The sequence below is a fragment of the Taudactylus pleione genome, unplaced genomic scaffold (genome assembly GCF_031769625.1).
Source record: "Taudactylus pleione unplaced genomic scaffold, aTauple2 ptg000018l, whole genome shotgun sequence".
Classification (NCBI taxonomy): domain Eukaryota; kingdom Metazoa; phylum Chordata; class Amphibia; order Anura; family Myobatrachidae; genus Taudactylus; species Taudactylus pleione.
The window spans coordinates 10,018,836-10,045,101 of NW_028284420.1; the positions used below are offsets into that span (position 1 = coordinate 10,018,836).

Sequence of the window (26,266 nt, forward strand, 5' to 3'; positions counted from 1 at the left end):
CTCTGATCTAGTTCTTGATTAATGAAAATATTCTATAGGAACGTGAAGTTTATTAAACTGCCATCCTGTCCACCACTTCGTTGCCACAATGTTTCATAGATGTGCTATATTCTTTATTAAAGTTACATGTGTTTATGCCGCTGGTCTGTCGCTTAGTTTAGCCAGCCAGCTCGCCATAGCCTTTGACCAATATTGATGAAAACAATATTGTGAGCTGTGAGGTGGTCAACATTGACTGTAAATGACTGTTATTGATGTTAAGAATATTGTAGGAACAAAAACATGTCCAAATTACATGATTTAGTTGTTTTTATCAATTGTAAAGAATTCCAGATCCAAACCATTTGAGGGTGGTTTTAGCAAAACAAAAACAAGAAGGTCTGCACACATCTCTAGTTATTTTGTATGTTACCATCTTAACTGCATAGCTGTCACAAGCCATGACAGCGGCTTGTTTCCCACCGGCTCGGGACCTACACTGACTCAGAATCCAATTACGCTGATTACCAAGCACCGGGGATGCTGCAGAGAGTGACTCATACTCCATATGCTGCTGATTGGCTGCTCCTCCTGTTTGTAGCTTCCAGATTCATTCCCCCTCGCCGGTTATAGAGTTTCCTCCTACAGCTCGGTCTGGTTGTTCCAGCTATCCTCTGTGATTGTCTACACTTCAGCCGCTGCTTCTATTTACCACTCTCCGTCTCCCTCCACGCTGCCTTCCAGGCTTTAGCCGGTAGCTCAATTATTCAAGACTGTTGTTCCACTCTGCTCTGAATGCTGTTAGCTTGCTGTCTGTTTTCACCATCCACATGCTGTGCTCAGTGTATGCAGGCCCAAGACTTTGGGTCCGTGCTTCCTCTGTATAATCAGCAGCTACAGTTTTCTCAACCCTACTGTGTGTAATCAAACTGTACATTTACACCTGAACTATTTTCAGCCTGTGTTATCCTGCCCTCCTGGCAGGCAACTCATCTAGCCAAGAAATCCTGCCCTCCTGGCAGGCAACTCATCTAGCCAAGAAATCCTGCCCTCCTGGCAGGCAACTCATCTAGCCATGAAATCCTGCCCTCCTGGCAGGCAACTCATCTAGCCAAGAAATCCTGCCCTCCTGGCAGGCAGCTCATCTAGCCAAGTAATCCTGCCCTCCCGGCAGGCAACTCATCTAGCCAAGAAATCCTGCCCTCTCGGCAGGCAACTCATCTAGCCAAGAAATCCTGCCCTCCTGGCAGGCAACTCATCTAGCCAAGTTATCCTGCCCTCCTCGCAGGCTACTCTACAAACCAAGTTTTCCTGCTTTATCTGGTGAGACACTTTTCCATAACATTATAACCGGCCAACTTTGTATTTAAGTCTGTGCATTCCGTGTCCTTCATTATGGAGCAGGCTCAAAACCCTGCAGAAATCCTTGCCGCACAGATCCAAGTGCTTACCCAAAAAGTTCAGGAGCTCTCTATAAGATTTGAGGATGTTCGGGCATCCACTCCTGGAGCCGTTCCCAAGGAACCTGAAATGAATCTCCCTGATAGGTTTTCTGGAGACCGTACTCAGGGCCTGATTCAGAGCTGGACGCTATTTGCGCTCGCTCGTTCAGAAAAAGGGGCCGGCTATTTAAATTGAGCGCTCGCTCTTTGCGGTCTGTTGACGCCTCTATGTCTGAGTGAGTATACGAAACAGGCGCTCGCTATTTTGTAAAGACGCCCCCTGGCCGTTCGCATCATACATCATCTCCGCTATTTATTAGATTAATCGAGTACATCGAAAGGTGTCTGAACTGCTCGCAGTGCTTGTGGTTGGATTTTCCTACCGCAATCATGCGAACAGTTCAGGCTAAGAGACAACCAAGTGACATGGCCGATGACGATGCTTTATTAATTATGCACACCCTTAAAACGCCCATTTTGACCATTTGGCACGCCTGCGTTCGGATCACCACTCCCCGTTTTCAAGCACCTTCCCCTGTTACCACCCACAAACGCCTCATCCTGTCACTCAAATTAGCAGGCACTCGCTATTTTGCGAACACACGATTTCCGACCGCACTGACTGGTTGGCGCATGCACATTACGACCCATATGCATGCGCAGATGTGCGAACATCGCTCGGAGCGAACGAGCGGCCGCTTACAAGCGGCTCTGAATCAGGCCCTCAGTTCCTGAACTTCCGTGAGAGTTGTAAACTCTATTTTCATCTCCGACCTTTATCTTCTGGATCCGAGACTCAGCGGGTAGGATTAGTGATCTCTCTCTTACAAGGAGATCCACAGACTTGGGCATTTGGTCTCGCTTCAACACATTCTGCGCTTTTATCAGTAGATGCCTTTTTTAATGCTCTTGGATTATTATATGCAGACCCTGACCGTAGTTCTTTGGCCGAATCCAAGCTGCGGGCTTTTCAGCAGGGAAAGAATCCCGCAGAGGATTATTCCTCAGAGTTTCGGAGATGAGCAGTGGATTCAGGATGGAACGACCTGGCATTGCATAGCCAATTCCGCTTGGGTCTTTCGGATGCCATCAAGGACATTTTGGTCCAACATCCATCACATGAGTCCCTTGACGACTTAGGGCCTGATTCAGAGCCGCTCGTTCGTTCCGAGCGATGTTATCCCAACTGCGCATGCGTACGGATCGTTATACGCATGCGCTAACCAGTCAGTGCGGCTGAAATTCATGTGCTCGCAAAATAGCGAATGCCTGCTATTTTGAGTGACAGAAAGAGGTGTATGTGGGTGGTAACAGGGGAAGGTGCTTGAAAATGGGGAGTGGAAATCAGAACGCAGGCGTGCTTAAAGGTCAAAACGGGCGTTTTATGGGTGTGCATATTTAAAACAGCAGCGTCATGGACCACGTCACTGGGTTATTTTATAGTCAGAACTGCTCGCAAAATTGTGGTAGCAAACACCAACCCCAAGAATAGCGAGCAGTTCATACCCTTGTCGATGTACTCGATTAATCTAATAAATAGCGGACATGACGTAGGATGCGAGCGGCCAGGGGGCGTATTTTTCCAAAAAACGAACGCAAGTTTTGTTCGCTCGTTCAGACATAGAGGCGTGAACAGACCGCAAACAGCGAATGGTTCATTTGAATAGCCACCCCTAGTTTTAGAACGAACGACCGCAAATAGCGAGTGGCTCTGAATGAGGACCTTAATCTCTTCAGCCATCCGTATTGACTGCTGCCTCCGAGAACGCAAACGAAAATGCAGTCTTTCTGTACAGTCGCCTCATTCACCTTCCTGGCTGCTGGCGGAGGACTCTGAGGAACCCATGCAACTGGGAGATTTCCGGCTATCGCCCAGGGAGAGACAAAGACGACGATCTCAAGGCCTCTGCCTCTGCTGAAATCTTGCCCACATAGGCCAGTAAAAGATCGGGTCTGAATGTAAAAGAGGAGTTACATTTAGGCCTGGCATCTGTTTCCTCAAAAAATGTGTTGCTAGTTCCTGCGGTGGTACATCTGTCGCAATCCGTCCATTCCGTATTGGCGTTTGTGGACAGCAGTGCTGCTGGGAACTTCATGGACTTATCATTTTTTCATTCCTTAGGTTTAGCTGCAGTTCCTTTACCTCAAGAGGTTCCTATTTGTGGGTTAGATGGTGGTCTGGTGGCTAATGGTCTTATCAAATTCAAGACACCACCTCTTCGTCTCTCAGTTGGAATTTTGCATCTGGAGATGATTTCTTTTTTGCTACTCCAGTGTCCTTTTGTTCCCGTCATTTTGGGGTTTCCATGGTTAATGACCCATAATCCTGTCATTGATTGGATTATGGGGGATATTGTCAAATGGAGCACAGCGTGTCAAAATTGCTGTTTATCTACACCCATCCGGACGGCTATCTCTGCTGTCTCAGAGTCTCTTCCTGGACTTCCTGCTCAATACCATCTTTTTGCAGATGTTTTTTCTAAATCAAAGGCCAATTCTCTACCACCTCATCGTCTGTATGATTGGACCATAAAGCTGTTACCAGGAGCCAAGTTACCCAAGGGTCGTCTCTATTCTCTTTCTATACCTGAGAATAAGGCCATGGAGGAGTATATTGCGGATACCTTGGCTAAAGGATTCATCCGTCCTTCTAAATCTCCGGTTGGGGCTGGTTTCTTCTTCGTCCAGAAGAAGGATGGGTCATTACATCCTTGCATTGACTTTAGGGCATTGAAGGAAATCACCATCAAAAATTCGTACCCCTTGCCCTTGATCTCGGTACTTTTTGATCAGCTCCGGCAAGCTTCCATTTTTTCCAAGATTGATCTCCGTGGAGCTTATAATTTGATCCGGATCAAGACCGGAGATGAATGGAAAACGGCGTTCAATATACATACGGGGCACTATGAAAATTTAGTTATGCCGTTTGGATTGGCTAATGCTCCAGCAGTCTTTCAAGACTTTATCAACGATGTACTCAGGGAGTTTCTTGGCATTTTTGTGGTTGTTTATCTCGATGACATCCTCATTTACTCTCACTCCATGCACCAGCATGTCCAGCATGTCAGTCAGGTCCTATCTAAATTGAGAGAGAATTCGTTATTTGCCAAGTTGGAGAAGTGTGAGTTTCATGTGGAGCAAGTATCTTTTCTTGGATATATTATTTCTCCTAATGGCTTCTCCATGGATCCTGGAAAGGTTAAAGCAGTATTGGACTGGGTTCAGCCTACTACATTGAAAGGCATTCAACGTTTCCTTGGTTTTTCCAATTACTATCAGAGATTTATTGGCTCGTTTTCCTCCATTGTTGCCCCATAGTAGAGTTAACCAAGAAAGGTGCGGATGATTCTAACTGGCCTAGTCAGGCAGTTCGGGCCTTTGAACATCCCAAACTTGCTTTCACCAGCGCCCCTAATCTCAAACATCCAGAATCCAGATCTGCCTTTTGTGGTTGAGGTGGATGCCTCTGAGATTGGGGCAGGAGCTATTCTCTCTCAGAATAATCCATTGGACGGCAAACTCCATCCATGTGCATTTTTTTCACGTAAATTTTCTTCAGTCAAGTGTAATTATGACGTTGGGAACAAGGAGCTGCTTGACATTAAGTTAGCTTTTGAGGATTGGAGACATTGGCTTGAAGGAGCCAAACACCGGATCTCTGTCCTCACCAACCACAAAAATTTGGCATACATTGAATCGGCCAAGAGGGTTAACTCCAGGCAAGCACGATGGGCACTATTTTTTACCAGATTTAATTTTCTCATTTCTTTTCGACCCGGATCTACTAACATCAAGGCTGATGCATTGTCCAGGAGTTTCACTCCTGTCCAACAGGATACTGTGATCAAAGAATCCATCATTCCCAGATCTTGTATCCAGGTGGCTTTATCTTGAAATGTGGCTGAGGATCTGTCTGTGTTTCAAGAGGATTCGCCTCCTAGTAGACCGTCCAATCGCCTGTTTGTTCCTGTAAATTTGAGAAAAGCTGTCCTACAGGACTTCCATGTGAGACGGGCTTTCTGACATCCAGGCATCAATAAGACCATTGAATTAATGTCTCGTGCGGTTTTGTGGCCGTCTTTGGCTTTGGACGTTCGGGAGTTTGTTTTGGCATGTGAGGTTTGTGCTGCTTCCTCTTTCCACACCAAAAAGACCCTGGACACACATTGCGATGGACTTCATTGTGGACCTTCCTCGCTCTGCTGGCTGTTCAGTTATTTGGACTATCATGGACCGCTTTAGCAAAATGATGCACTTTATTCCTCTGCCCAAATTGCCATCTGCCAAAGAACTTTCTGTCCTCTTCTTGGAACATATTTTTCATTTGCATGGTCTTCCCTGTGACATTGTTTCCGTGGGACACAAGTTGTTGCACGGTTTTGGAGATGTTTCTGCACTGCACTGGGTATCAGTCTCAGCTTGTCTTCAGGATATCACCCACAGTCTAATGGGCAGACAGAACGTGCTAATCAAACCCTGGAGCAATATTTACGGTGTTACGTCTCAAAATTCCAGAATGATTGGGTGTCTCATCTTCCCATGGCTGAATTTGCTTTTAACAATTCCTATCACTCTGGATCTTCAGTTTCACCCTTCTATTGTGTGACGGGCCAACATCCTCGGGCCAATTCATTTGATTTATCATTCTCCAGATCCTCTGATGCAGGGACTGTTTCCAGACTCCGTGGTATTTGGGCCAAGGTGCATCATAATCTCCTCAAGGCATCTCTCCATTCTAAGAAATTGGCAGATAGACATCGGAGGCCTTGCACGTTCAAAAGGGGGGACTTAGTGTGGCTGTCCACTAGAAATATCAAATTCCGGCAACCCTCTCACAAATTGGGTCCTCGGTTTATTGGTCCTTTCCGGATCATTTCTCAAGTTAACCCAGTTGCTTTCAAACTCCAACTACCAAATTCATTAAAGATTAACAACACTTTTCATGCGTCTTTATTAAAGCCAGTCCATAAGTCAGATCGATTTGGGAACTGGAGTTCTTTCAGGCCTGCTCCGGTCGTGGTCCACGGTCAACAGGAGTTTGTGGTTGAGAAAGTGCTGGATTCTAGAGTATCTAGAGGTCGGTTGCAGTTTCTGGTCCATTGGAAGGGCTATGGTCCGGAAGAACGTTCCTGGATTCCAGAAGATGCCTTACATGCTCCCAGTTTGAAGAGGATGTTTTTTCAGGTATTTCCCTTTAAACCAGGCTCTGGGGGTTCTTCAACCCCGCGTCAAGGGGGGGGGGGGTACTGTCACAAGCCGTGGCAGCGGCTTGTTTCCCACCGGCTTGGGACCTACACCGACTCAGAATTCGGTTCCGCTGATTACCAAGCACCGGGGATGCTGCAGAGAATGACTCATACTCCATATGCTGCTGATTGGCTGCTCCTCCTATTTGTAGCTTCCAGATTCATTCCCCCTTGCCGGTTATAGAGTTTCCTCCTACAGCTTGGTCTGGTTGTTCCAGCTATCCTCCGTGATTGTCTACACTTCAGCCGCTGCTTCTATTTACCACTCTCTGTCTCCCTCTACGCTGCCTTCCAGGCTACAGCAGGTAGCTCAATTATTCAAGACTGTTGTTCCACTCTGCTCTGAATGCTGTTAGCTTGCTGTCTGTTTTCACCATCCACATGCTGTGCTCAGTGTATGCAGGCCCAAGCCTTTGGGTCCGTGCTTCCACTGTATAATCAGCAGCTACAGCTTTCTCAGCCCTACTGTGTGTAATCAAACTGTACATTTACAGCTGTACTATTCACCATCCACATGCTGTGCTCAGTGTATGCAGGCCCAAGCCTTTGGGTCCGTGCTTCCTCTGTATAATCAGCAGCTACAGTTTTCTCAGCCCTACTGTGTGAAATCAAACTGTACATTTACACCTGAACAATTTTCAGCCTGTGTTATCCTGCCCTCCTGGCAGGCAACTAATCAAGCCAAGAAATCCTGCCCTCCTGGCAGGCAACTAATCTAGCCAAGAAATCCTGCCCTCCTGGCAGGCAACTCATCTAGCCAAGAAATCCTGCCCTCCTGGCAGGCAACTCATCTAGCCAAGAAATCCTGCCTTCCTGGCAGGCAACTCATCTAGCCAAGAAATCCTGCCCTCCCGGCAGGCAACTCATATAGCCAAGAAATCCTGCCCTCCCGGCAGGCAACTCATCTAGCCAAGTAATCCTGCCCTCCCGGCAGGCAACTCATCTAGCCAAGAAATCCTGCCCTCCCGGCAGGCAACTCATCTAGCCAAGAAATCCTGCCTTCCCGGCAGGCAACTCATCTCGCCAAGAAATCCTGCCCTCCCGGCAGGCAACTCATCTAGCCAAGAAATCCTGCCCTTCTGGCAGGCAACTCATCTAGCCAAGAAATCCTGCCCTCCCGGCAGGCAACTCATCTGGCCAAGAAATCCTGCCCTCCTGGCAGGTAACTCATCTAACCAAGTTATCCTGCCCTCCTCGCAGGCTACTCTACAAACCAAGTTTTCCTGCCTTATCTGGTGAGACACTTTTCCATAACAATAGCTTCCATATTTAGGCTAGGGGGAGATCCAAGTGGCAAGTGTGAGGAGCATGGCAATGTCATTTGTGTCATCCTGTCCCTGCCCCTTCTAGCAATGCCATGATTCTCATTTCTTAGCATCGCACAGCGGAGGCAGACCAGTACGACGTATCTCACTACAAATTGCATCATTTCATCTTCATCCTGCGTATTATACTAAAGAAGTGTGCAGGATTTAAGAGGATGTTCTGTGCTTCCAGGAGTCTGGCAAGTATGTCTAGGGGGCCTATTCATCATCACTTAATTTTCACAAAAGCAGGTGAAAAAGCAAATTTTCACCTGCAATTGTTAAAATTAAGTATTCGGGCCATTCATTAAGAAGGTAAAGCAGGAGATATCATAGATATCTCCTACTTACCTTCTGTTTTCAGAATGGCCCGCTGTCCCCATACACTAGTATGCAGACAGAATTCATCAAGCTCCGAAAATATTATATTTTTGGAGCTTGACTGCGGAAGCATTCGCCATCTTCAGATGGCGAATACCCCCTCTTGTGGATCGCTACCCGCTCTTCCTTATGGGAAGAGGGTCCGGGTTGCGATAAGGGATCCTTTTGGATCCCTCCACCTCTGTCCGGCTCCTTCCGCCGGACGTCGGGGCTCTTGTTCGCATGCGTGACCTGTAGGTCGTGCATGCACACCGCCGTCACTGCGCAGTGAAAAGATTCATTGTTCCGTAAGGAGCAGTGAAGCCTCTCGCGGGGGCAGCTGATTTCACATCAGCTGCCACCGTGCCGGAGCAATGCTGAATTGCTCCGGTGGCCGCTGCGGGTTAGAATTGTAATTATAATTAACATCATGAATAGGCCCCTATGTGTGTTTTGCCTTCAGTGATAATGTGCCTTCCATCTCACTTTGGATTTGAAAATTATGCATATGTGATAAATTACGTTGTAACATATATTGGCTTGTTGGCTTTAAATACACATATTGAATGTAAATCCTGAACATTTTAATATACATTTACTAGAAGATGTGCTTGTCATGCGTTTGTACTGACTTTTAAATAGTCTAGAGTAACTACAGACAGCCTCCCTGGAGTTTGTCAAGTAAGAATGTGACCATTGGAATATTTGAGGATTTTGGGCATCTTGTTAGACATCCATCTGCAAATTGTGGGCCTGATTTAGCAAGGATCGCTATTCTGCCAATATGCACGCACTGTAGCTAATATCAGTGGTGTTATGCAAATGTTTGCAATCGCAATGCGATCACATCCTAACATAAGGACGCCCACTTCCCCTTACACACTTTCGTATACTTGGGCAATATAGCAAAATAATCGGTAACATCGGACCCATACGCATAGTTAAGGCAGGTCAGACCTCACTCAGGAATTGCTTACTTCAGCACATGCTATGAGGCCTCAGGCTGCGTATGGTATTGCAGTGAATAATTTATGCACGCCCCTGTAACGCCGTCCGAACGCACAGGCACGCCTGCGCTTGCCCGACTACCCCCCACCGTCACCACCCACAAACAGCACCTGTCAATCACTGTGCTCTTGGTGTAGGTAGCCTCTGCAAACGCATTACCCATCACATACGCATGCGCAGAGCTAAAACGTCGGCCGTGTGTGTGCATTCTCTCATGTGCGTTACTTGCTGAATCAGGCCCTGTGTCCATCCTTGAAAGATCATTTTCTTATCCCATTGTAACTTAGTTCATTCTCATTCTTTATTCAGCTTAAGTACAGTACCACAGTGCCTGATAAGTTAGGTATGTTTGTAGACCTGGGGATTAGTTAAAAAAAAGAAAACCGAGAGATGTGTTTGTGAACTGAAGTGGACAGTGGAAATAATGATCTGTTTGCTGTACTGAGCAGCTGAGCACACAGGCAGGAGTTGGAATGGGCAGTCTTTAGCTGCATCACTATTCCTGAGCTAAATCTTCCATGCTGCTCAGCCAATTGTCTAATCCTGGCAAACCTATAACAAGAGGAAGAAATCATAAAGGGAAAGTACTCTTAACACAACTATTTTACAACTGACCCACCAATAAAGCACTAGGGGGTACTTTTTAGTCAACCCAGAACTCATGTCCCTTCCTCATTATTTGATGTAGGAAGCCAATTGCAGGGCATGTCACCCCCACCCTAAACCCTCCAATCCCTAGCCATGCATGTGTGGCACTACCAGGGATCCAAAAATCACTCTCAAGAAAACAAAATCTAAATTGTAGATCATAGGCTGCAATGGTTGACGGCGTGACGCCATCTCAATATGGTGATAGTTATCGGGGGATCAAACTCCAAAAAGCTTGCTTTTCAGACCTTGATAAATTTCAAAACAATGGGGAGATATATGTGACAATATATAAATAGGCCCCTAATTTCTTACTGTTTAAATTTCACCAATACTATAGGGCTGATTCAGAGATGTAGGTTAATGCAATGTTAACACACATCTCCAATAATTTAAGATCTGCACATGTGCAGGAGCCGCACTGTGTGTGTGCAGATCTGGGTCTACGATGGCTCTCATAGTGCCCCAAAAGCAGCAACATTTTTACTTTGTTCCAGAAAACGGGGGCGTCAGCCCCAATTTCTGGGCATGCCAATGCGATTTGCAGTTTCCTTGGACGCAACTTCACTGGCCCTGGCAGTATTATTTCAGTGGACATCTGGAGGAACCTGAGAGTTATTCAGATGTCCGATGGTCACGTAGATGATCCAATAACTGCATCTACGGATGCAGCATTGAATCAGATATGCCTGCAGTGGGCGTCTTTTTACATGAGACGCCTTCTGTGGCTTCTGCATAATGTCACAGCCGCTGCTTACAAAGACACAGGATTCAATCCAATTAGGTGCAACGTACTTGTGTGTGCGAGTCATCGCGACAGTGGTCGTGCTTGATGGCCGCCCGGATTCGCCTGAAAGTGCTCGCTGCCCCATAGGCGAGTCGGGCTGCGAAGGGTGCGATGTGCCGGGCCGTTGCTGACGTTTTAATACCGTTGCAATGGCACATCGCACCCATCACACCTAATTCAATCGAGCCCACAGTGCACTGTGTGAATAGCGTACATCTCTGAATAAATTACATGAAATGTAGTGTATTTAATAGCCTTTTTCTTCCCTATCTCTGTTACTGCAATTACTATTGTATACCAATTAATGTGTATGCTTAATTACTAGAGGCAGCATACACAGGGCGTGATACAGCAAGGATCACTGGTGCAATCGCGGCTGCATTCGCGCACGCAGTTCTGCTGTGAAAGTATGCTAATAATTGCAATCGCACGGACAACATGCAGACGCCCACTTCCCCTTTCTCACGTCCATAATACCTTGCAATCCAGCCAAAACATCGGCAACATGGAAGTACATCGGAGCCACATGCACAATTACAGCAGGTCAGACCTCACTTATAAATTGCTAACTTTCCTGCACGCAGTGAGCACTCAAGCTGCGTATGGCATCGTAGTGGCTAATTTATGCACGCCACTGTAACAGCGTTCATACACACTGGCACGCCTGCATTTCTCCGACGCTCACTTCCTGTCAATCACTCGCAATTGCTCTGCGTGATCTCAGTGATCGCACTGCGATGCATGCGCAGTACGCAATAATCATCCGTCTGCGTACGATATTGCAATAGCGATCCTTGCTGAATGAGGCCCACTGTATCATGTGTATTTACTGAAAATAAACCATACAAATAATTGTAAACTACAAATACATATTTTTCAGGTTACAATTCCTAGCAGAAAAATATTTTAAAAAAAGTTAATGGAGGAAAAAGAGTTTGTGAAATAATCTTAAAACTGGATGATTGTTGAGGATATATATGTTCATGCCTTTACACCCATTGTGCTACACAAGTGTTGTAATCAAGGGGCCTTTTATTAAAGCGTAACTACTGTGCATATGTCAGGCAAAATTAAGTTATTTTCTTATTTATTGATACAATAACTCCAGAGATATCACAGAGATCTATGGCGTTTACTAAACTTTCACTAACTACACTGTACAACAAATTAATACTTTTAATTTGTTTCCTTTCTAAAAATAGTCATACATTACTAATTTGAGGTCAAGAAAAACTAAAATGATTTCATAATGTTTTTACTAGCTCTATTTTTTGAGCTACACTACTTGCACTATATTGTATGTACATTAGTAATATAGTCATGGTGAAAAGCTATTTTAAAACAATCTGATATTTTCTTGATTGAATTAAAACAACTGTTATTTATTTTCTATCAATCACAAATAAGAACACAAAACATAACAAACATACAGCATACGAAACAAACATACAGCATAGGAAAGTACTATCTAATATAGTGGCCTATTCATGGGGGTGCTTTCTCTTTGCTTGTCGCTTGTACTCCTCTTCTGGGGCATCTCTTGTCACTGTCCAACAGTAGTGATTCACCTACCCTGATATCTTTGTTCCATTGGTGAAATGTCTTGGTGGAATCGCTCACTATTCTCATCACTCAGTGCACCACAGTTATCTTGTGTGGGTAATCCCGTGAATCGCATATATTTCAATAGGGGAGGGGACAAATAACTGATTCATTTAATTGGGTCATTAGGCCCCGCCCCCTCTGCGTGGAACGCAGATTGCTGGTAAGATTCTCTCCATTCTGCCCACTTCACTAGGAATACCCCTACATCATCATAAATGGGCTATATCTCGGAACTCAGAGCTAACTGAGAGTTTTAAATGTCATATTCATTCTTTGCATACTGAAATCAATTAGAAGTAACTATTTTCACATCGGAAACATTTTCATTGTTGTGCAGTGTTATTGCTGTTTTCTCTGGGGATGGTGATATTATGCTACTTAACAGGCTTCAAAAGCAAAAGTTTACTGAGCTTGTCACAGTTAGTTAATTCCAATGTCAGGTGGCCTTAGCCATTTTTCCCTAAGCAGGGGTGCAGAGACGGGGGAGCGGGCTCTAATTATCCAGGCACGGGCTTGTTGGACTGGCATGGCAGGGGCCCGGGTCCACCACCCCTCCCTTCTTAACTGTCAGCAACAGCAACCTCTTTCCCCAGCCCAGCATACGCTGCTGTGTGCTGGGCTACGGTGGACCCAGGGAGGCTGCTGCCACTGAGCTCCTCTGCCTGCATGAGGTGTGGGGTGGAGTGATCGCACTGATCACAATCCCCTCTCCCTTCCCCTGGATCTGCGCCTGGCTGAGGGGCATGTGGTGCCCTCGTGTGCAGCGCCACAAATACTGTTTTTTTCATAGCTTATTGTATTGTGCATGGCCACACCTCCATCACGCCTCTAGATGGGCACGACTCCGTGCTCTATGGCCCAGTCCTTATGGTAAAAAGTCCAGCTGGAATGGGATCCACTGATCCCACCGCGGTTGACTGGAGCTCCTTCCTTCACATTTCACAAAGATTATGCTATGCCAAGTTCGCCATGATGTTAGTGGCATTGTTGGGTCCAATCTTGCCATTATAGTGATAGTGAAAACTATTTTCTGCCAGAATGAGAGACTGCAGAACACTAATTAATGTCTTCCACAAAGTACACTGGTTGACAAATACCAAAATGGTTAACTCTAGAAGGTGAGATGTATCAAGTCTGGAAGAGAGATAAAGTGGAGTAGTTGCCCAAAACAACCAATCAGCTTCTAACTGTCATTTCAAAGATAAATAACAAAAACTGATTTGTTGCTTTGGGCAATTTCTCCACTTTAACTTTCTCCAAAGCTTGCTACATCTCCCCTTGGATCCGATGTCCTGGCAGACACTCCTTGGTAAATATCACTGGAGCTTCAACTCTTATTGCCATGGATATAGGCGATAAGAGGTGATATTTAATGGGGCAAGTTTGTTTTAGTTAATCAATATGCCTCCAAGGAATGATTCAATCTTTAAATAAATATATAATGTAATTCTGTTAATAGAGGCTTGTCTGTCTATCGTACATGGATGAGCAATACTGTCTGCATTTAACAGATGTAAACTGTTTACTATTTCCTTCCCTGTGATATCAAAACTATTAGTCAGGACAACAGAGAAGGTCAGCAGCACTGAGCAGTAACTGAGCAAATGAGGAGATTACTGGAGAGGTACTGTGAGTATGATGCTGATCTGCTCAGACAGTCCATTTAAGGAGGGTTCTATCCACACCATTAAACATCTGCATGGATTGGCAGCTGTCCAGACAGGAACATGCTGAGAGAGTAGACAAGTTCATCTGCTTTGAGTCTATCTGATACTGGGGCCTCTGTACTGGGACCGTCACAATCCAGCATTATTAAGTTATGTGTTGAGCTCCGGTTACATTTGTAAAAAAACAAATGTGATAATAATCTGATAATCATTTTTGCCATGATGTATTCCATTCCTTTAACAGACCCTCTGGATTGACATAATTATGTATTCATATATCATTCAAATAAGCATACAGAGCTGTCCTTAATATGTATAGGCCAGGTTATTCTAAGTATTTGGCCCAGGTACACATACTGTATATATTTGTGGATACCCAGCAGACCAAGGCACATTATTATGCCTCCTAATTGTCCACCTATAGATAGGACAGGCCCTACAAATAAAGACTATTCTATCTGTCACACACATTTGGCACTTTCGTCCCAAATTTGCAGATGTTGAGAGGTATAGTCCCATAGTGGCCCATTAACATACCAGGAGTCTGCTGCAATTTAAGAGTCTTTTAAGAAGAGTAGAGTGGTGTTGAGCCCGCTGTCAAATGTAGCCCCCCCCCCCCTGTAATTTGAGATTGACATATCCCACATAATGTGACTATGCCCCTTTTAGATGTGCATGCTGTCAATTTGCTAGGAATGTATTATGCCCAACAGTGTAATACATATAGCCAGAATGAGAGACTGCAGAACACTAAGGGGTAAATTTACTAAGAATCGGGTCTGATCGATTATTTGATTTTTTTCAACTTGATTAGCATCGCTGAACTCGGGTGATGTGAGGCTCCAGAAACTCCAAAATGTACTAAGAACTTGTGAGTTTAGCTGAGAGTGAGTTGGCCGATGGTGAAGCAGATCGAGATTTCTCCCTCGAGTAGCAAGTTTGGAAGGAGATTACTACCCGAGGTTGCAGTGTCTTCTCTCTGCAAAACTCTCCCAAGCAAGCAGCCTGCACATATCAGTGAGGTATGTGTAAGCTGCTTGTGTTTTGTACCTGTAAAAAACGGGTTGATTGTTAAAAAAAAAATGATGTAGGGTCCCCCCCCCAAAAGCATAACCAGCTCTGGACTTGTCAGCCTAAAATGACAGGGAACAAAACGAGTAGGGTTCCACCGTAATTTAGGAACCAGACCAGACTGCAGGGCCTTCCTGGTTTTAATTACAATGGGAAAAAATGCGTAGGTGTCCCCCTATAATTAAAACCAGCACCAGATCCAAACCGACCGGGGTGTAATGCCACAGCCCAGAGGCCCTATTACCGATTCTCCAGGGCCAAAGCATTCTCACCCCAAGCCGGTCAGGCCAACCCGGGGATCTCGGGGGAGGTGGGGACCGCCACAAGAAGGGGTCCCCCCTCTCCTGAACCCCAGGCTTGGTCTGAAGCTTGGGGCTTTTCCCCACACCCCTGGGCTGTGGGTACGGGGGTAATAAAGTGTTAAATTGAAGTAAACTATTGTATTTTATAGTGGAACTACAGGTGCCAGCATGGCTGCCCTTTTGCACTTGTGGAACTACAAGTGTCAGCAGACAGCCGGCACCCGTACCTCCAGAGATTTCTAACTTAATCAGACTCGATTCTTAGTAAATTTACCACAATTGTCTTCCACAATGTACACTGGATGACAAATACCAAAATGGTTAATTGTAGCACAATGATTAATTTGTTGCATATACCTTCAAAGCAGAGAGTACCAAGTTTAGTAGTTTGCACCTCACAGCTTTAGCAAGCGGCCAGGTAGATGGTCGCGATGGTCAAGACCATTGCGACCATCGGGGCTTACGACAAGACCCTTGTGGTAGGGTCTTGTCTGCCGCAAGCCCCAGTGAGCTTTTGGCTCTATTAGAGCTGGAAGCTCACCACTGACATCACGAGTGATGTCAGTGGTGCCGCCCCCAAACGGCAGGCGTTCCATCGGGAACGCCTCCATTTGGCAAGCCACCCCTCCCGCCCGCCTATAAAACAGTGCGAGCTGTCGATCACCATCGACAGCCGCCCCTTTTGTAGTAAGCCCCGGAGCAAGAGAATTTCTCTCTCACTCCGGGGCTTGCGCAAGCGCAATGCGGCCGCTGCGCGTGCGCAGGGCCTCTACATCGACCTGCTTGCGAGTGCATTGGAGCTTGCGGGCAGGTCTGAATGAGACCCAGTGTTCTGTAGGGGAGTAGACATCAGGTCACTGCAGAAGAGAAGAAAAGGAGAAGTTTGATAGAGAAGAGCGTTGGCAGTGTGGTGTGTGACGACTGATACCGAGGTGTGTTTGTGTCGTAGGAGCAGGTGTCAGGCTGTAGAGGAGCAGAGACGTGTTTTACCCATACTTGTGGGTACAGTCAGAGAAGAAAGGACACACCTTGATGTAGAGGTGTGGTGATACCCAGGCACCATATTCTCTCTGCATCGCAGAAGAAGGGTCCATCTTACCCACCATTCCATGGTACTGGAACAGAGCAAATTCAACAGAAGAGGGAGAGAGACAAAGCCATTGGTGTGATGTGAGCTCCTGTAAACTTTGGAGAGCTGTATTATCTGGAGTGGGGCTACTAATTGCCTCCCAAGTCACATCCATACTGACCTGAGACCAATGTGTATGCAAGTGTGCCAGTTTAGGCTGCCATCCACTCTGGAGAAGGAAAGATGCAAGATGTAAAGCGTTGGTGATCAGAGCTCTGTCTGAGATGCTGCGCATATGCGCATACGCGCCTGCGGAGATAAAGTGGATGGAGATAAAGTACCAACCAATGAGCTCCTACAGTAACTGTCACTTTACAGGCTGTGTGAAAACTTACAGTTAGCGGCTGATTGGTTGGAACTTTTATCTCACATGGGATCGATGGTGTAGGCTCGTGACATGCCCATGCAAATTGTCACAACACGTACCCTTACACTCACAAATGGTCTACGGCCGTTAATCACATTGCAGAACAAAAGTTGCTGCCAGTGACGATGTTAATGCACAGACCACGTAGCTTGAAAGTGGGCATCTCACTGCTCGTACACTCCATCGCACTGCTGAGCACAATGGGAAGGCTGAGATTAGTATTTTTATATTCCCACAACAGCTACTGAGAGAGCGGCTGTGAGCACAACTGCATTACCAATCATCTCTGAATCAGGCCCAGCATGCATAATCTGTGTAAAAAGGCCAAAGACAGAGGTACTACAATATAGTACTTCTGTCTTTTAAGCCATATTACATACCTTTTCCTGAATTTTGCGTCTTAATTTCCTAATAGTGTACAAAGAGCCTGATTCACTACGGAACGCAACGGCAATTGCAATAGCGATTACGCACGCAGCTCAACTGCGATAGTATGCTAATTCATTGCAATCGCTATGCAGCCGCAGCACTACATAAGGACGCTCACGTTATCTTTAGCAGGACTGCGAAACTATCGGTACAATCTAGTACCATCGCAGCCTCACGCACACTTGCACAATCCCTGACCTTACACAGAAATTGCTAACTTCCATGCACGCTACTAATCCTCTGGCATCGCAGTGGCTAATTTATGCATGCCCCTGCAACGGCGTTCAAACGCACTGGCATGCCTGCGTTCGACCCACACCCCTGCCACACCCACAAACGGCACTTTCTGTCAATCACTCAGCGATGGGTCTGAGTAGTCACTGCTTTCGCAGTCCCGATCACAATGGCTGGTTCACGATGTATGCGCAGTATGTAACAATTGGCAGATTGCGTGCATAATTGCAGTTGTGATCAGTGGTGAATCAGGCCCTAAGTGCCTGATTCAGTGTTGTATGAGCATCTCAATATATTTCCTGGCTTCTGCAACATTTGCATCATTTTTACTAGAGATGTGCGGGTTCAGTTTTACTCGGTTCTTTTTGCCAAAATTATTTGGATTTATTTATATAAAGGCAGAAGCCGTGTCTGAGCGTTTCATTCGGGAGATATCAACCATCATGCTTGGTATCTGTTGCGTGGGTCGGCATTTGCAATTTTTTGTATTCTGAAGACCTTGGATGCCTACTTTGGACAAGAGGACCACTCCTGGCAATGTAGGTGAGTGTGTGTGTGTGTGTGTGTGTGTGTGTGTGTGTGTGTGTGTGTGTGTGTGTGTGTGTGTGTGTGTATGAAATAAAACTGTACTTTCACGGTGTGTGTGTTGTATGTTTTTTACACATTTCTTTACAGGTGAACTACAGGTACCAGAGGATCCTTAATGCCCCGCATGCCGGTACTTGTGGTTCTCCAAGTACCAGCATGCGGGCAGTCTTGCTGGGACCTGTAGTTCCACTGTAAAGACAATGTTGTTAATTCTATTTTTTACACACTACATACACCCGCCACCCACCGCCCTAGGGTGGCGGAAATAGCCCCGGGCTATCAGCCTAAGCCAGGGGTGCCCTGGAGAGGGGCACCCCGTTATTGGGGGGGGTCACGAACTCCCCAGGGATCCCTGGCCTGGGCTGACTAGCAGTCAGGACTGATGCTGCAGCTGGGGGGCCCGGTGAAAGGGCATCCCTGGCTGTGGCATCAGCCCCCCGTTAGAAAGGGTCCGGTGCTGGATTTAATTATAGGGGGACCCCTATGCAATTTTTTCCCCCCTATAATTAAAACCAGGACTAACATTCAATACATGGCGAATACATCTGTCTCGTCATTGTGCAACCAATCTCTTGTATTGATTGCAAAACTGCGATCTTAGCATACAAAACCTTTCAAGTGTAAGTAATGCTGAGTACTCACTTGAGTGACAAAGCGACCGATCAGCCTTTGCGGTTCCGAGTGGCCGATCTGGTAAGCTATACTCACTTACCAATCAGCAACTTGATATGTCTGACCAGACATCACAACTGGGCGGGCATTTTAATTTGCCTGCCCAATTGTAACGTCAGTGTTGGCGGATCCTGCGGTCAGTGTACCGGCAGTCGGCGGGTCGCCCATACACACAGCCACATGTACTAATATATCTGCACAATATATCGGCATTGGCTGTGCTGTAGGGCTGATCTGATGTGTTTGTGAATGACATCATTCACAGACATTTCGGGTGTGCAGTACACACCCGACGATGCACTAGCGATATATTGTTCATAGTCTGATCGAACGCTAGATCGCCAAGTGTGTACTCCGCTTAAGGCACAAGTTTTGCTCATCATAAATAATTATATAGTATTTTTTTTTATTTTTACAGCTGAATAAACAAAACTGGTAAATATTCCCCTGATTATACCCTTGAGACCTAGAGCAAATAAGCTTTGCATAAAAAGTCTGTATTGCTTGAAATTTTCACATACTACAAGTGCATTACATAGCAAGGTTACAATGTGACACATGTACTATAAATCAACCTTCAGAGACATACAAAATGTATAGTACAAGCAAAGTGTGTGAGAAGATTAGTATAGACAAAAATAAAAAATAAAAATTTTAAATTCTGTGGCGTAGATCCTGGAATATAAAACAATAAACAACCATAAAAATAATATATTGAAACTTAAATGAAAACTAAAGGTTCTTTGCCGGTTAGCATATCGTAAAGTGACGGCATTTCAAGGGGCAGACTTAATTAGCTACAGAGTTTACAGGGAATTGTTTTTACTGTATTGGAGAATTTTTAGCGTCTTAAGTGAGTTGCTAGTTTTGCATATGGTCAGAGCCAGATTAAGCCTTCGAGGTGCCCAGGCCCTTAAGGCAGGGGTCCTGCCCCCACTCCTCCGGCCCTACGCCTCTTGCCAGCACCGCCACCACTTATCATCTGTCATCCGTCCAGCTCTTATAAAATGCACAGGACTGCACAGTGCAGCATTGTGCTTTGTTTGGCAGGGCCATTTTAACGTATGGGCACATTGGGTAGCTGCCCGGGGCCCCACAATTCAAGCAGGGGCAGCCAGCTGAGAGGCAGGCAGAGAAGAATGATCCATGGCTGCTCTGATTGTGAATTACATACAATCAGAGTGGCCAGGCAGCATTATCTACCTGTCTCCCAGCCTTCAGACACAGAGACAGAATAAGGGGGTAGAAGAGACAATAAATCTAAAGCTTTAATTAAGTTTAATTTATTGACCATTTACATGTTTAATCCCGCGTATAGGTGCATTACTTTGCCCAGGGCCTACAAAGCTGTTAAAATGTCCCTGCAAGTCAGAGTGGAGCCCAATGAACCGTACCCTCCCCTCTCCTTAATCCCAATCTGCATATGGTGACAATAGTGGCTTTTTAATGAATGGAGGTGCAATTGAAGTCAAATCTGCATCATCACAAATTTTGTATCTACATACATTAAGTTTGGTATTAAATATAATGTTCAATGTCACTCTCTCTTCTTCAGGTCTCCACAAAAGTGAAGATGAGCAGTACTGGATATTGGGGTACTGAGTTTGGGGTACTGAGTCATGGTTAGATTTCGTATACCAAATCCAGATCTCAGAAGGCGCCAAAACTTAATTTCCTCTGCAATCTTAGATCTTGCTTTTTTTGACTCTCATTATAAACTATTTGTTTACAGTTGGTTATTTGTCAGGTTCTGTATTTATTGTGGGCACAGAACTGGGACCACTGAGCAAAATTGTCGAGAGATCATAAGAACAGTGAAGCAGTACAGATTAGACTTAGGTAGATACAATGGTGAACTGCCTGCCTGTGACTGAACACTGCCAAAACCTAGAACACTAGATTGTGTGTGATGCTTTAACTGTGTGTTAATCCGGTGAAGAATAGTATACACTTTATTATATGCACCTCCTGCAGGTAGAAACTGTAATTGAAGCTGGATGTCTGTATACAGCACAGATGCTGAGATTAAATTAGCCAGCAAGTCCCTGGGCCCCCACACATAGAGGGGCCCCCACACAGGGTTGATGTGACCCTGTCGAGAACAGGTGTCCAGCGGAACTTGTTCCCGGATGGGGGCCGGATTGTTTGTCACGATGATTGACTGTCTTGGAGTGCTTCTTTTATTTGTTTGATTGATGCATTAGGGGTACATTATCCCCAGTAGGGCACCCAAGCAAGGTAAAGCTAGGATTCAGCTGCCTCCAGAGTGCCGGATATTGGATTATATATTTTTGTGCAGCCTGACGAAGGGCAATAAAGCCCGAAACGTTGCTACCAAGGTGGTGTGGAATTGTCCGCTAGGTGCCGTTTTTGGATACATATGCGCTTTAATGTAACGGGCACCGCGGCAGCTATAACATAATGGATGGAGTGTGCCGTACCTATCTATAGATTTTATATATATATATATATATAAAGAAAAGTCGGAAGCACATAAAAGACATTGAAATAGCCAGACACGCATAGAAAAAATTTAAGCAGCCAGTTCCACATAGAATACACTGAAATGTCACATCCGCATAAAATACACTGGAAAGCCAAATCCACATCAAATACACTGAACCAGCCGGATTCACATAAAGTACATTGAAAAAGTCGGATCCACATAAAAATACATTAAAATAGCCAGACCCAAATAAAAAGCCAGAAGGAAGGGGAAGTGCAGGGCAGGGAGGGCTGGACCAATTGGGGGCACAGGGATGACTAGACATGGGGGGAGGCGGCACAGAGCAGAGACGGGTGGACTGGGAAGAAATAGGGCAGGTAAGGCTGATTGGACTAGGGGTGGGCACAGGACAGGGAAGGTCGGCTGGAATGGGGGGACAGAGCAGGGAAGGCTAGTTGGACTGGGAAGGAGGCACAGGGCAGGGTCAGGAACTACATACCTGGTTTCTTCAGCCAGGCATGAAGAAATAGCACCGGCAGCATTTCGAATATGGCGCCAGCTGTGAGCCAATCACAGCTCAGGACACTCCTTAATTGCAGCCGCTCCTGATTGGTTATTGTTCCACGAGCTCTGAGTGGCTCGCGGCTGGTGCCATATTTGAAAGGCTTCTCAAGCTGTTTCTCCATGGCTGCTGTGGAAAATCGCATCGCTGCTTAAAAACCATGTCTGTGAAACCATAACTAATTTAATGAGTCATTTGCAGTTTCACTGTACCAGTAGGGCCAGATTAACGACCAAATGGACCTGGAGCTGAAAATTCTCAAAGGCACATTGTAAAAAATGACTGGACTTGCCATGTAGGAGCAAATACAGTAGCTGATTTGTTAAGTGTCTAACTGTAGTATGTGAGGTTGAGAGTTTTAGTCCTGGGTATGGCATGCTGAGCAATGTGTGTTTTTTTTTTTCATCTGTAGTTTTGATTGAATTTTCAATAAATAAACAAAATAAAAGGGGGTACCGAAGAAAAATGGGAAAGGGATAGGGAAGGGGAGAAGGGTACAACAGTACATATATACAATACATACATCATACACGACAATGAACACAGCATATAAAATATAATGAACAGTAAAACAGAAAGCACTGTAAACAGGTATACCAATGGGATTTCGGCATGAAGATCCTATGCTGACAAAGGTGGGTCCCTAAGCAATAAGACTGCACCCTCAACTTTGGTTATATATTCATGCCACATACACCATAACATTAGTGGTGAGCAAGCAGACAACGAATAAGGGACATCTACCGTTTCCATTAAGAAGGCAAACTGAACCTTATGAATGACCTTATAGATGGAAGGTGGGACAGGATTTTTCCAAAACTGTACTATAGCCGTTTTGGTTGCATTTAAAATATGTCCCAATATATAGCACTAATTTTTAGGTAAATCTGAAGGGTATACATGGAAAAGGGCCAACGATGGGGACGGTTTTAAGTTTAAAAATCTTAGATGCCAAATCAAACACCTCTTGCCACAAGGCTTGTATATGAGGGCACCCCCTAAAAATTTAAAAAACATCACTCACAGTCATACAATTTCTACAGCAAAAAATATATGTTTTAAATACTGGGGATATAACTGAAGGTGCACATACGAGAACCTGCTTGCACCCACCCCTCAGAAAAAAAAATCAGTCCATAAGGGGGTAATTCTGGGGACTCAGAAACCCCCCCTGCATACATCACTTGCATTGAAGCATTAATCCAAAAGGGATAAACCTAGGCCCTCGTAATGCAGAACTTTTTATTAGAAGATAATAAAGGTTACACCAAAGTCTAAAAACAATCCCAAATCTAAAACCAAAAATAATCCCAAAAGTTTACCAGAATGGCAGAAGTTACCCACTCATGGACTTTTCTTGTTTATTATTACAATATTTCCAACAACAACCTATAACATCAGACATGTTGGTGTCTGTGTGTCCCATGGGAGAGGTAATGGACACTGAACCCTAATTTTAGAGATTTACCACTATTTAATAAAACATAGAGACATATTAAGTGCTATTATGGCTGAAACTTTCGGTATACTAGGCAACACTTGGCCTTTCAGCTACATTTAGAATATTGCCACTTATAAATCCCTGTACAGTTATGTTTTAAAAACAATCAAGCATGTATGGCTCATTATTAACTGGCTTTATTAGTAAATTGGCTGACATCTCTCTTTTTTGCAGGAGACATTTTCCTGAGGACTGACACCTCTAAGTACAAAGATAAAGGAGACATCACACTTACAGAAGATACGGGAGAAAAGGTAAGTGGTACCAGATTATGTAAATAATAAACCTGACAGTGAAGACCTTTGTTACCTGCATCTATTTTATATTTTTCCAAAACAACATTATCTTGTCTACAATCAAATACTTAGTGGCTCATGTATAATTTTTCACATAAATAATGCTATGATCCTAGCACCACTTCACCTACTTTGCATTGCAGTAAAACAAAATTCACAGGAATGTATCAAAAGTAAAGATGCAAAAGTAGCCTTACGAAAACTGCTATATCATGTGTAATCATTTTCGAAAGAGATAATGCACAATCATGCAAACAGCAAACACATTGCCAAACTAAGCAGCAATATGAAATTATCTGGTATAGAACCCAATAATTTATAAATACGGCCCTAGTTGAACAAATTATAACATTCCAATATTTCCAATAAGTGATTCAAAATGTGCAAGTTATACAGTATGCCATGTGCCTACTATTATTTCAAACCATGAAAATATTTTGATTACCCATTAACAGTAAGATAGGATTACAATTACTCAATTAAAAAAAGATATATCATATATTGTGGATCCATTTACTTATACAGTCAGGTGCATAAATATTGGGACATCGACAGAATTTTCATATTTTGGCCTCTATTCACCACCACGATGGCTTTGAAATGAAACAAACAAGATGTGCTTTAACTGCAGACTTTCAGATTTAATTTGAGGGTAATTACATCCAAATCAGGTGAACGGTGGGACAAACTAAACAATCCTAAATCTAACTTTAACTTTGTAATACTTTGTTGCAAATCCTTTGCAGGCAATTACAGCATGAAGTCTGGCACGCATAGACATCACCAGATGCTGGGTTTCATCCCTGGTGATGCTCTGCCAGGCCTCTACTGCAAATGTCTTTAGTTCCTGCTTGTTCTTGGGGCATTTTCCCTTCAGTTTTGTCTTCATCAAGTGAAATGCATGCTCAATCGGATTCAGGTCAGGGGATTGACTTGGCCATTGCATAACATTCCACTTTTTAGCCTTAAAAAACTCTTTGGTTGCTTTTGCAGTATGCTTCGGGTCATTGTCCATCTGCACTGTGAAGCGCCGTCCAATGAGTTCTGAAGCATTTGACTGAATATGAGCATATAATATTGCCCGAAACACTTCAGAATTCATTCTGCTGCTTTTGTCAGCAGTCACATCATCAATAAATACAAGGGAACCAGTTCCATTGGCAGCCATACATGCCCACGCCATGACACTACCACCACCATGCTTCACTGATGAGGTGGTATGTTTTGGATCATGAGAAGTTCCTTTCCTTCTCCATACTCTTCTCTTCCCATCACTCTGGTACAAGTTGATCTTTGTCTCATCTGTCCATAGGATGTTGTTCCAGAACTGTAATGGCTTTTTTAGATGTTGTTTGGCAAACTCTAATCTGGTCTTCCTGTTTTTGTTGTGAACCCTCTTCTCTTGATTGTTGACTTTGACACATATACACCTACCTCCTGGAGAGTGTTCTTGATTTGGCCAACTGTTGTGAAGGGGTTTTTCTTCACCAGGGAAATAATTCTTCTGTCATCCACCACAGATGTTTTCCGTGGTCTTCCAGGTCTTTTGGTGTTGCTGAGCTCTCCGGTGTGTTCTTTCTTTTTAAGAATGTTCCAAACAGTTGATTTGGCCACACCTAATGTTTTTGCTATCTCTCTGATAGGTTTGTTTTGATTTTTCAGCCTAATGATGGCTTGCTTCACTGATAGTGACAGCTCTTTGGATCTCATATTGAGAGTCGACAGCAACTGATTCCAAATGCAAATGTCACACCTAGAATCAACTCCAGACCTTTTACCTGCTTAATTGATAATGAAATAATGAGGGAATAGCCCACACCTGTCCATGAAATAGCTTTTGAGTTGATAGTCCTTTTACTTTTGGCCCCTTAAAAAGTGGGAGGCACATATAGAAACCGTTGTAATTCCTACACCGTTCACCTGATTTGGATGTAATTACCCTCAATTTAAATCTGAAAGTCTGTAGTTAAAGCACATCTTGTTTGTTTCATTTCAAAGCCATTGTGGTGGTGAATAGAGACCAAAATATGAAAATTCTGTCAATGTCCCAATATTTATGCACCTGACTGTATGTGCAGAATAATTAATAATATTTAAAGATTCAATTGAAGTGGCCTGTGATGAAGATTCCTGCTCACTAGTAACACGTAGGCCAAGGAAAGGAGGAGCTGCACTACGTGGTAGGTCTTCCCATACATGGGTGGGCTCTCCAGATCCCCCTCTCCTACCTTCTTCCTATGATAAAGCAATTTCTATGCCATCTGGGGGATGCGAAAAACAGGAGCAAATAAATCAGATAAATATTTGTGATTTTTGAAAGACACAAGAAAATATAGCATTTCTACTATTTTTCAATTACTAGACAGAGGTTTTGCGATTTTTACTAAATACATATTTATCGCAATCAAACCGTTGAATATTTTATTAATAAATTATATTGGTCATTATTATCCTTAAATATTAATGGAGTTAGATACTGATTTTTTTTTTGACCTATATTGATGTGGAAACTCAACAACAGCTGCATATCAGGTCATAGTGCCGGGAGCTGCCAGGCCCTCCCACTTTGTGCAACACCATGACGTTGCTCACTCAGGGCATGATTCAGAGCCGGACGCTATTT

At 44.4% G+C, this 26,266-nt stretch overlaps 1 protein-coding gene across 1 annotated transcript in view; it reads left to right on the plus strand.

Moving 5' to 3' along the window:
• Window positions 1–26,266, plus strand: part of ZNF831 (zinc finger protein 831) — a 148,173-nt gene that overhangs the window by 103,854 nt on the left and 18,053 nt on the right. The window contains exon 7 of the mRNA XM_088482740.1: window positions 23,522–23,601. Within this exon, the coding sequence (XP_088338866.1) occupies window positions 23,522–23,601 (80 nt within the window). The remainder of the gene's footprint in view (window positions 1–23,521; window positions 23,602–26,266) is intronic.